Here is an 11,964-nt window from a genome sequence, read left to right as displayed (position 1 = left end):
ATTTACTTTAAAAAAAATTATAGTTCATTTTTATTTTTTTTTCATTTTAAACATCTTTTAATTTTAAAATTATTAATGATATTGAAAAAATAGGAAAAATTATGTTTAAATTAACAGTAATATACCAAATTTATATTAGCATCAACAAATAGCTCAAACAGTGTTTTAATGTTGTGAAAAATTTAGTAACCACAGGACTTGACAGTTAACAGTCATTGACAGCGTTAGCATCTGATGACCATTAAGACCTTTCCGAACTACAAACAATTAGTCTAAAAAAATAAGTTAATCAAACGAAAAAAGCAACATGCACAACTTTGTTTTTACCAAAACAGTTTTTATTGTTTCACAACTTTGGTAATTCGAAGACTAGAAATTCATTATCAAAATAAAATTTTGAGTATTTTGTACAGAAGAAAAAATATAATAAAAGCAAAATAATGCACAAATGCCAAAGCAGCATGCAACAAAAAAAGAAGTAAATAATGACATAAATACACATTTACATAAACAATGCATTCGCAAATCATATGAAAAAGCATATGTTACAACATGCAAGATTTTGATTTTTTATAAGCATTCAAATGCATTAAAAACTTAAAACAGTCACAAACAATGATAAAGAAATAAATAATGAATGAAATATAATTAATTAATTATGAAAGATAAAAGCTTGTCGGTACAACACGTCATCACATGTGATTGAAAATTTTGATTTCAAAAGTAACCGAGTATCAATTTAACAATATTAACATAACAATACAATTAAGTTTAAATATGTACAAAGCATGATATTTAAAAATGAATAGCATGATTTCAAAAGTAGGCAAATTCTCTTAAAAATATTTTAAGATATTTAAAAACATAATAAATTGCTGTTAAAATTTAACACATTCATAAAAAATATTTTGATTTAGCTAAAAGATATTTTGATTTTATACACCGGAAAATAGTTTTAAAGTCCAAAACTATTTATAGACTATAACTGCTGTGAAACAGTACAAATGAAAGGTTAACTTTGATTTTCAAAAATCGACAGAATATATAATTTCATAAAATATAAAATTGAAAAATACATTATACTTCAAAAGGAAATCTATTTTTTTAAAAACATAATTATTTTTAAAAAAAATACATTTATTATTTCTTTTAATTTACTCATTACCTGAAATAAATAATAGAAAAAAAGATCATAAAAATAAATTAGCAACAGTAATTTATAGGTGCTAAGATAATTTGCTTGTGCTATTTGTACTAACAACTAAAAATAAAAAAGCCTATTTTTATAATGGCACTAAAAGCTAAAATAATTACATATGCAGAATAATTAACATATACAAAATATTCTAAAAAAATGACTAATTTCAAATTCCTTAACTGGGTTTTGTTTTGTTTAGCATCTTAATCTATTTTATTAAGGGAAACAAACAATACAAAATGTACGTTCTTTTATTATTTGTTTGATTTGCTTACATGATTAGCATCCTCCAGTCTTAAGACTTTAGGATCATAACCACAAATAAAGGTCGATTCGCTAAGCCAATAGCAGAAGTTAGGTTCTAATTTCTGTTTTTCAATCACGTATTTTAAAAAAAGGGATGTTAGCAAAAAACAGCAAAGTGCGGCGGCCACATGGAGAACACCTAAGTTTTATATTTACAATAGAGGCAACAGTTTTCTTAAAACAACGGAAAAAAAGCGACATTCTAACTATTCATTTCGAAGAATTAGTATATCATTATTTACGATTTAACAGTGTACAATACTAATTTGTTTTTACCCGTTCAAGTTTCTGTGCAAGAAGACAAAAATAGTCTTCATATTTTGATTTTTATCAAAAAGCATTGTGGATATGCTTTTTTCCCCACTCAGACAGTTAAATAAACAAAAATTATAAAATCTCCTGTTAAAGAAAGTTTGAAATTTTAAAATGCCAAAATTAAAAAAAAAGGACATTGGTCAGAAGAATTGATGGTCCCACAAACTTCTGAGTGGGCTTAGAAAAACAGTTTAATGGCCATCAGACATCTTAATTAAATTAAATTAAATTAAATTGATAAATCGAAACGCATAACAGGCACATGCTACAATATTAGCCTTAATACAAAAAATAAACACAAATACATGTTATTCTGATATTACATTGTATGTATACTTTAATATACATTAAAAAAAACTGGATTGGAAAAAAAAGTAATGTGTATAACCTTGACGAATTCTCAGTTTCTTTCAACAACTAGAAAATACGTTTGAAATAAAATACTAACATTAACAAAATAAAAAGACTAGGTTAGGTATTGCACAATAGCTGCAATCGTACAAAACATGTGCTTGCTATGTCATTTCAAAATTAAAAAATTCTCAGTCGAGACATAAATTAAAAATAAAATTTTAAAAAAATCTTCCAAGCTGGTTTGTAAAACCTGCTTACAGTTACCTCACAAATAAATAGTTATACATCTACATACATTATGACATCTAAGCTAAGAATAATACAAGATAATATTTTTCTCGTTATTAATAAATAGACTTGAAGCGTACATTTGTATTTAGTGTCTAAAAATCTTTCTCCCTGAATGAATTTGAGAAGAATTTTAAAAAAACTTCTCATGATTTTTTTTTGATTGATTATTGGGACAAGTTTTTTTCTCTCGAACGGGAAACGTTCTAAGAGAAAAACAAACTGAAAAAGTTTCTCATTTTTTTTTGTAAACCTTAACTAACCTGAAATAATCCTCCAGGCTCGGAATAACATTTATTATTTTTTTACCCTCTTTTGAGAGGCAAAGGCCCACTTGTTGCAATAAAAATCACCTTACCAGTACACCGGACCTTTTATTTGTTTTACCTCGTATTGCAATGACCCGTCTGCTTGCAGTTCACAGGCATAACTTGATGACTGAAAATTGCACACCAGTATACTCGTCGACTGAGTTGCATAGGGGACATCATCCATTTGCTCTATGGTAACATTGTACTTTGTTCTCTCTTTATATTATATTTTTAAAAAGACCCTGAGTAAGAAGAAGGACAGTCACCAAAGAGTTACTAGTCCCCAAGGGCTATAGGACCGCTTGACAGAATCAGTCGACGAATATTCGGAAAAAGTCACAAGCAGAGGATATTGTACTTGAGCAAGTCTCTTTCTTCAAGCAACCAAGCTGATTTTCCAAATGGCCGAGTGGAATATCATAGGGCTTTGTCTAGTACTACATTTTGTTTTACTTTTTCGTAAATAAATCTGCATGCTATATAATACCGGAGATCAATCTTGAGTGATATGACTTACAATACATATACACATTGTGAAACAAATTGTCCAATAAATTATCAACCATTTTGATTTTGGGGTGTAATTTGTTTGCGTAATTATTTTTTTTAAATCTATATAATAAGTTCATTAAAATAACAAGGAATAAAACGTAAATGCAACTACCATGGCTTAATATCTTTTTTCAATACATTTTGATTTTCGGCTTTTGGAATGGCTCGCACCACTCATCGCTACCTAAACTTCGTTCTCACAGAAAATATATTACAAGGAAGTTAAGTTACGATGAGTAGCGATCGCAAAGTTGTAACGGTATCTTATTTTTGAATCTTTCCCAGCATCGCCTTCATGCTGGAGTTAGCGTGAACGCAACAGTCATGGGTTGGGACACTTTCTGGCACACAGGAAGGTAGACTAGCGATGGCACAAATGTACCATTCCGGGTGACACCGTCACATTCCGGCTGAGCAAGCAGAAACGGTTGCATAATGAAGGAACCAGCAGTTGGAGGATTTTGGGGCATGGCAAAAGTCATTGGGAGATGGGGGCTATTTGGAGGTGGAGGAGGCATTCCAGGAGGAAAAATATCTGGAATTCCTGTTCTTGGAGAAGGTGAACAGGGGGAAGAAGCTACCGGTGGTTCTGTGACCGAAGATATTTCAGTGGAAGCTGGTTTATCATCGTTGGAGAGACTATCAAATTGTGGCTGTTGCTGCTTTTCTGTTGAATCAAAGAGGTCATTTTGATGTTGCCTGTTGATATGTATTCTCAAAACGTTCCAGACTCTAGTCTGGAAACCACAAAAACGGCATCGAAACGGCTTGACGCTCTTCTGGAGCATCGAGCCGCCTGTTCGCTTGCCTCCGCTGTGGACAGCGTGGATGTGAGCTAGGCACAGCTCCCTGCTACGGAATTTTTTACTGCATTTGCTACAGCGATATCGTTTGATTTTGTTGCCTGTTTGGCCAAGGTTTCCGCCAACACCTTTGTTATGGAGGCTAAACTCACTTCCTTTTTTGTGAAAATGAGAGTTCCAAGGCCTGTTTAAGGGAGACAAATGATGAGATGAGTGGGAAGTCATGATCAGGGGCTGGGCCATGTCTTTCAAATTAAGACCAGCGGCTCGATGGCTCAAGAAGTGACGTTGGAGCGAATGGTTGTATCGATACGCCCTATGGCAGACTCGACAGACGAATTTTTTCTCCCCTTCAGTGTTCACTCCGGTGTGCCTTTTCTCATGTGCGTAAAGATTGGACAGCCATCGAGTGGAGTAAACGCAAAAGGAACAGTGGTAGATTCGACTGCCACCACCACCATGAGGCTTCGGGTGTGGTCTCGAATGGTTGCCGTTTGGTGTTGTCGCGTTCACCGGCGAAGATGTGCCGTTGACTCGTGCCTGTTCTGGGACCATCATCGTTGAGGAGGAGTCTGCCGTTGGCGTTTTTATCCCTGAGTTATTGGCAATAACTCCTATCTCATCTGATGGCGAGTGATGGTCCTTGATCAGGTGAACGTGAAGAGCGACTTTGTCTTGGAACCCTTGACCACAGAGGACACATAAGCAGCTATTGTCTAAAGAGCCATTGTTACTTTCAGGACTACTTGGAAGGGTATTATGGGAAAAGTTTTCTTTAAGTATATTGCCGTGGTCACTTATCATATGAGCTTTCAGCCATTTTATGCTCTTAAATCGGCAATTGCAAACAGGACAAATTTCTGGATAGTGACTGAAATATCGACCACTGGGATCGCTCAAATCTAAGCCTTGTAGTGGTTGCTCTTTTTCAAGGAAGGAAGGATGGTCTCTTAAGTCTTTCCCCTGTGACCCCTCTTCAAAAATACCATGGGTATTTTGTTTGTGAACTTTGAGGAAATACTTGCTGCATAGCTCTTTTTGACAAATGTCGCACTGAACCCCTCCAATGGTGCTGATTCGAGCTGCCTCGTGTGGTTGACTATCCAGGTTAATTCCATGCATTTTAAGCATGTGTGTTTTCATAAAGTATTTGTTACACAATTCCTTGTTGCATATATTACAATAGTTACGTCCAGTTAAGTTACGTGGTTTCTCAAGAGAACACAATGGGTTACTATTTGGATTATGTAAACTTGGAATGTGAGCAGCATGAATTGTCATTTGGGAGATACTTGTTATATTGGCTGAAGATGTTGTCGTACATGAATTACTTAAATTTAAGCTATGGTTGATATTAGGCATCGACGAAACTTTAGGAACCGTTAAGTTGCTGGGTAAATGTCCCACACTGGATGCGTGGATCATAGACGTGGGTGGAATTGTAAGGGGTTGTGTTGAACTAGGCGTAAGTGCGCAACTTACGGCTGAAGAAGGTATTGAAGAAGATAAAGTTAAAGCCGTGGATAAAGCAATGGAGGATGGCAAAGAAGATGAAGAAGAAATAATAGTTGAGGGACTAGAGGTTGGATTTTGCTGAACTCCCACACTAGTAGAAGTAATAACTGGAATATGGGAGTTAATGGGGGAAAACGAATTTGGAATCGTTGGCTGAATCGTAGAACTTACTGCTGTAGTTATACTACTGATATTTGGCGTGGCAGAGTTACTAGGAACAGGGATAAGAGATGTGGACAAAGTGTTATTAACGATTGATTTTATTTGACACACTTCATCTGCCAGAGACTTTTTGGGAGCCGAACTCATGTCCACTGGAAGTCCATGAATGTTCTGCTTATGCGTTTTCAAAAAATATTTGCTGCAAAATTCTTTCTGACAAATTTCACAGTATGCCTCAGAGTCAACAGTAGATGAAGCATTAGGGTAACTTAATCTTTGGAAGTCAGAGGTTGCCTCAGATAATTTTGTTTGAAGGTTAAAATCCGAATTATTGTGTCCCGATACATGACCATCTTCGTTGGGAAGAACACCATGTTCATTCATCATGTGCGCACGAAGGAAATATTTATTATCAAATTCCAATTTGCATAAATTGCACAAAATTTTGCTACTCTCAGAACCAGCTGAAGCGTTGAGTTCTCTGATCATGCTTTGCAGTTTTTGCAAGTCTTGACTAGCTGCATCTTCTTGTAAAGATGTTGGGATGTTATCTGGCATTAATGAATTAGGAGGAAGAGGAATCGGTAAGTGTGGTCTAACAAATTCATTTTCCTTATTTTCCTGGTTGTGTTCACCCGAGGGAGAATTAGGTTTGGATTTGCTTTCCTCTTTTATGTACGGAATGTTGTGAGTGTAAAATTTGTGCATTTTCAACAAATAAAGACTAGAGAAGGGTCTGTTGCAGAAATCACATGACAGTTCTCCAGTCAGCCCTTCAAATGTCAGATTTGATTGAGGATCATGGAGTAATTCTTCTGAAATGCGACTCTCGTCGAAATTCAGTTCGCCTTTTTCATTTGACAGGCTGCCTTGGTTATGACTAGAGGGACCCGAAGGTATTTTTCCTGGAGAGATTTCTGGCATGTTAATTCCATGCTTATTCAATTTGTGGGTTCGTAAAAAATACTTGTTGCAAAATTCCTTGCAACAAATCTCACAAAATGCATCAGCATTGATAACTCCCATTTCTCTTAGTTTCTCTGGAGTAAATACATGAGATACTGAATTCTCACCCGACGATCCGTGGTGGATAGGCGAGTGAAGACTCACAGGCATACTACCAGAAGTAACTGGAGGACACGGATTGGAAGAAGAAGAATTAGATATGATTCCTGCAGAAGAAGTGGTGACAGGAGTTGGTGGCTTATGGTTTTGTTGCAAACTAAAAAGCGAAGGAAATTCCATCTTTGAAATTGAGTTCTCTCTATTTTCATCTGAAAGTTTCTCTGGGAAATTCGTTACAGCTGATAAAGAGAGAGCGCTTGTTGTCATAACAGGAGAATTACTCTTATTTTCGTGCGAAGGTGTCGAACTGGGAGAAATGCTCTGACCTGGTTCAATAATACCATGAATTTTTTGTCTATGCTTCTTCAGAAAATATTTATTGCAGAATTCCTTCTGGCAGATTTCGCAGTAAGATTCTATGTTCATCATTCCAGTTCGTGGTTGCATTGGTTCTGGATTTTGAGTTTGAAGCAAGTGGGGTAAGGGAATGGGGCTGTTTAAACTGGGAGACATATAAGGAGTTCCATAAGGAGAGCTTACAATAGATTCAACAGAATAGATACCATGTTTGTTTGCCTTATGAGTCTTTAAAAAATATTTGTTGCAAAACTCTTTATTGCAAAGCTCACAATAGGCTTCTAAATTAAAAATTCTAACACTCTGTCCGGAATGTGTATTGCCATTAGATACTGGAGGTGTTTGTCCTTGTGGAATGACGGGAAATAGGAATGGTGCCATTGGATTTGGAAACATCGAAAGTGGAACAGGTAAGTTACCCGGTTTCGAATCATCACTTCGAGAAAATGGAATGAAAGGAGGCATTGGAGGAAAAGGAAAATGTGGGTTTTTAAAGTCTCTGTTTTCTTGCATTAAATTTTCTGGAGGACTGTTTCTTGTTTGGTCAATCGGGACAAGTTGCTGAAATCCAATATCATTTAGTTTATGAGAGTTATTTTCTTTGGCTGCATCGCTACTATTTACTTCTTTGTTATTGTTTGAGGTAGCTTTGTTGTAGGATTGCTGCTGGAGTTGTCTTTCCAAGACTTTCTGAACATGCTCTTCCTCCAAATGAACCCGTAACTTGTTTTCATTGTCAAACTCACTGCTGCAATGGTGGCAACGGAATAAACAAGCTTGGATTTCGCTATGCCTTGCATCGGGTCTTGTTTGCAAATCGAGTGCCTCGTCGCTGTGTTCCTCTTCAACAGTATTGCAATCCTCGCTCTCCAGTAAAGGCATCGCCGGTGTTGTCTGATATCTTAAAGGGTTGCTTTGCTTGCGTCGCTTTTTCGTTTTGGACTCTTCCATTATGCTATTTTCGCAACTTGTAGGAGGGCTTCTGTTTTGATTTTCACTACTATTACCATCTTCATCCCCAGAGCACGTCTGGCTCTCGAGGGGAGATGCTCGCTCATTTGACAAGCCATGGTGTATAAGCTCAATGGGCTCCATCAGGTCGGAACTCATTCTCATAACCATCGACTTCTCCATACTCAATCCATACATATCACAACAGCCTTGTTGCATTTTTGCGTTTTTTTTCTGTGAATAGCGTCTTTTTCTATGAGTTCAAGTACGCATCATCCATTGTCCTTGTAACAAGGAAGTGCATTTTTAAACCTGAAATGAAAAGAAAAAAAAAACGAATATCAATATGATTTGAAAATAAAAAGACAAAATGAAATAGACAACAGAAAAATTTAAAACTGTTATTTTATACAAGTCCTGCTCATTATATTACCGATTGACTAAAATTTTAAGTGTTCATTATTACACAAACTACTACAGCGTATTATGAAATAAATAGATAAATTAAAAAAGATACCAGAAAACATTGAAAAGATTTTTCTCCACCTACTATTCAATGGATAAGACAAGAATTTTTTTCCCGTTCATTAAAAGATAAACAGAAAACCTGAAATGGTTTATTATAAGATAAAAAGTAAAATTTTAAAGAACAAAAATAAAATAAAACCATTATTCTCGGGTATTATGTTATATGTAATGTTCGACTGATAAACCGAAATTTTTATTGTTTATTATAAGACCAACTGCAATGATTCATTAAAGATGAATTTATATATATAGTGAACCCCGCTATAGTGAACATGGTTTATAGTGAATTCTCGGATATAGTGAACGAAATGTTCGCTCCCGTGTCTTACTATACACATATAACATTATTTTTTGTGGATATAGTGAACCAAAAGAGGAGAGAAAATTGGAAATTATGAACTTTTTTGTGTCTTCGACTGATTTTTCTTCTTCATTTTTTGGTAACTTTGAAATTTCTACATAAAATACAGATACCGATTTTTAAAACCATCTATTGAAAAGAATGTAGCCATAAGCATTTTCTCTTGCTTGCTTCGTCTGTCTCAGTTTCTCATCCCTAAATTTTTTGTACGCAAGTCGAAGAGTAATAGAAATAAAAGTTAACCCATTTTTCGTTACTACACATCGATTTTTAATTATTTTTGTATTTCTTTTTAATGGTCAATTATTTTAATAATGTGTAATAAAAGGGAGCAGTTCGGAAAAATTAGTTAAAATTGTTTGCATTATGGATACAGAGAACTCCCGGTTATAGTGAACCGAAATTTCGGTCCCCTAGAGGTGTTCACTATAATGGGGTTTGACTGTATATATATATATAGTTAGTTAGTTAGATAGTTAATACTACCACTACTATTTGATTGAAAATCATAATTTAATCCTTAATTACATACATTATCATCTCGGAAATGGCAGTTGTTAACAATATCTTCTTAATGATACATACATTTAGGGAAATAAATTTAATAAGAAACGCAAGCGCAAAAGAAGTCCTTCTAAATTCATACCCTGTGATAGTGCTGCGATTCCTGATACAATAGTTCAGCTCTTTCTTTTCCATTATTTCCCAATAATAAAGTTGAAATGTGTTGATTTTTTTAGATTTAAAAGTTTCATTTTATGAATTATAATGGTTATCAAAATTTAGGAGAGAAAAATTTTGTTAATCTCATAGGGCGATACCAAAGACATTTGGCTTGGGGAATCGAATCCACCGCTAAAAGTTTTTATTGATCTTTAATTTTGAGAAATATAACTGGAAACATGCCCAAATCGCATTTTTAACACAAAATCAAAATAATGAAAATAATTCTTTGCTGCATTCTAAGCTAACTTTCAGAACAAAATAAAAATTAATACTTCAAGTGTCACAATATTTTTTAATATTTGATAGACTCTACTGTTGAACAAAGACAAACGTTTCATTATTTTAGTACTCTAGAAAAAAATTCTATTGAAAATTTATTTTACATTACAACGCAAAATAACTGCATTACATTTTCACTCTTCAAAATTGTGTAAAAGCGAGTTAAAGAGAATAATGTGTTTGATATGTACTTTTTTTTAAAAAAGTATGAAAAGAACATAAACAAGATATCAAAGGAACATAATGTATTCACAGAGGAGAAAAAAATTATAGTACTGTAGGGAAATGACAATTCTGGTTTAAAAAAACCACCTAATTCCGATTAATAAAATCAAATACGATATTTAAGGCATTTATTATTTTTTAGTTCATATGGTAATGATTTATCGGAATTTTTAGTTTTTAAAAGTATAATACTTATTACTAAACATTTAGTGAAATATATAAAACTGAAAACTAAATTCAACAGAATAAAAATTTTGTATGGCATGTTCTAAGTTATCATGATGAAACTATCAAATTTTACCAAATCTACCAAAGTTTATCACATATTATAAAATTATATTTTACTGTTAATTTTCATGAAATCATTACCAATACGATTTCGTAAAAATTACCCAGCTTTTTTGTGTTCCCATAGAGCTAGAAATACGGTAAACGGGTTATATAATATTCTAGTAGTTTTCACCATACTTTTTTTCTGTGAACCATTGATTAGACAGTTCGTGAATATATCTATAAACATAATCCATGAAAATGTTCGATATTACAATCTTTCTTTTAAAACAATTTTTATTTGAATTCATTTAGGGATAAGTTTTTTTTTCTGTTGAAGCTTTTTTTTTAAAGCATTTTGTTTTTGTTTTTGAAAAGGTGACATTTTTTCCCCCAAACTGTTCCTGCTTCCATCTAGTCACTTTGCAATTTTCTATAATTTCCAGTAAAATACACAGAAATCTCTTAACGCATGAAAATCGTAGAATTTTTCACACAAAAAACTCTCCTGAGCAATGACCTACCTCCACAAAATTCTTTTAAGGAATGATTCAAGTCCTTCAAAGTCGAAAATTAATTTTTAAGCCTTTCTTAAACTAGCCATGAAAGCTTCTACAAATTTAAATAGTAACTTTCGTTTAAAAATGAAGTAGAAAAATTATTTAAAACTGTCTGCTATGATTAAAAAAATGGTGTCTTTTAATATAATACAAAAATAATTTACCATCTTTTCTTGAAATAGCGTTTCACGGTTTTCAAAAATTGAAAGGCGAAAGAACTTAATTTAGAACTGTTTGAACAAAATGCAAATATTTAAAAACAAGCTTCGCCTAACTCTGTTTCTTTAAAGGCTGTTTCATTCCATAAAATAACGCTTGTTAGCTAATAATATAATATTGTTGCAATTATTATAACAGATTTAAATTGAAGTTGAATTTTGACCAACTTATCAGGAAATTCCAAGCTAATTGTAAAAATAATCTGAAGAAAAACGATTTTTATTTTGAATAAAAAGCTTTCCGGTTTCAATTTTCTCTGACTTGAAGAAAAAATATTTCTCCAGAGGATTATTTGGGTTCATAAAAATATATTCATCAATTTTTATCCAGGTACAATAATCTTACTAAATATGCAATTCCTTAAGAAAACTGTTGAATAATTTTTAAGTATTTAAGATGCTTAACAGCTTTAAAGTTCAGCCAATTCGTTTCTGCAAGACCTACATTTAATTCTTCCGTGTGGTACTATAAATTGAGCTGTATTACAGATTTTCTATTGTCAACAACAATGAACAATTTCATGATTGATCAAAAAGCATACACATCGGGCAATACGAATTATTTATATGCTTATTTATATAATTATATATTTCCAGAATACTAATATATATATACAATA

The 11,964-nt window shown here is 33.3% G+C and overlaps 1 protein-coding gene across 3 annotated transcripts in view; it reads right to left on the bottom strand.

Annotated features, from left to right (window-relative positions):
- Positions 1-316: 316 nt before the first annotated feature.
- Positions 317-11,964, bottom strand: part of LOC107451638 (uncharacterized) — a 152,322-nt gene continuing 140,674 nt past the window's right edge. For all 3 annotated transcript variants that reach the window (XM_016067795.4, XM_043045712.2, XM_043045708.2), the window contains one exon: positions 317-8,489. In XM_016067795.4, coding sequence (XP_015923281.2) covers positions 3,618-8,396 — 4,779 coding nt within the window. In that variant the 5' untranslated portion in view covers positions 8,397-8,489 and the 3' untranslated portion in view covers positions 317-3,617. The remainder of the gene's footprint in view (positions 8,490-11,964) is intronic.

The sequence above is a fragment of the Parasteatoda tepidariorum genome, chromosome 7 (assembly GCF_043381705.1).
Source record: "Parasteatoda tepidariorum isolate YZ-2023 chromosome 7, CAS_Ptep_4.0, whole genome shotgun sequence".
NCBI lineage: Eukaryota > Metazoa > Arthropoda > Arachnida > Araneae > Theridiidae > Parasteatoda > Parasteatoda tepidariorum.
Note: the sequence above shows the minus strand (reverse complement) of the source record. Positions and strands in the feature narration are given on the sequence as shown.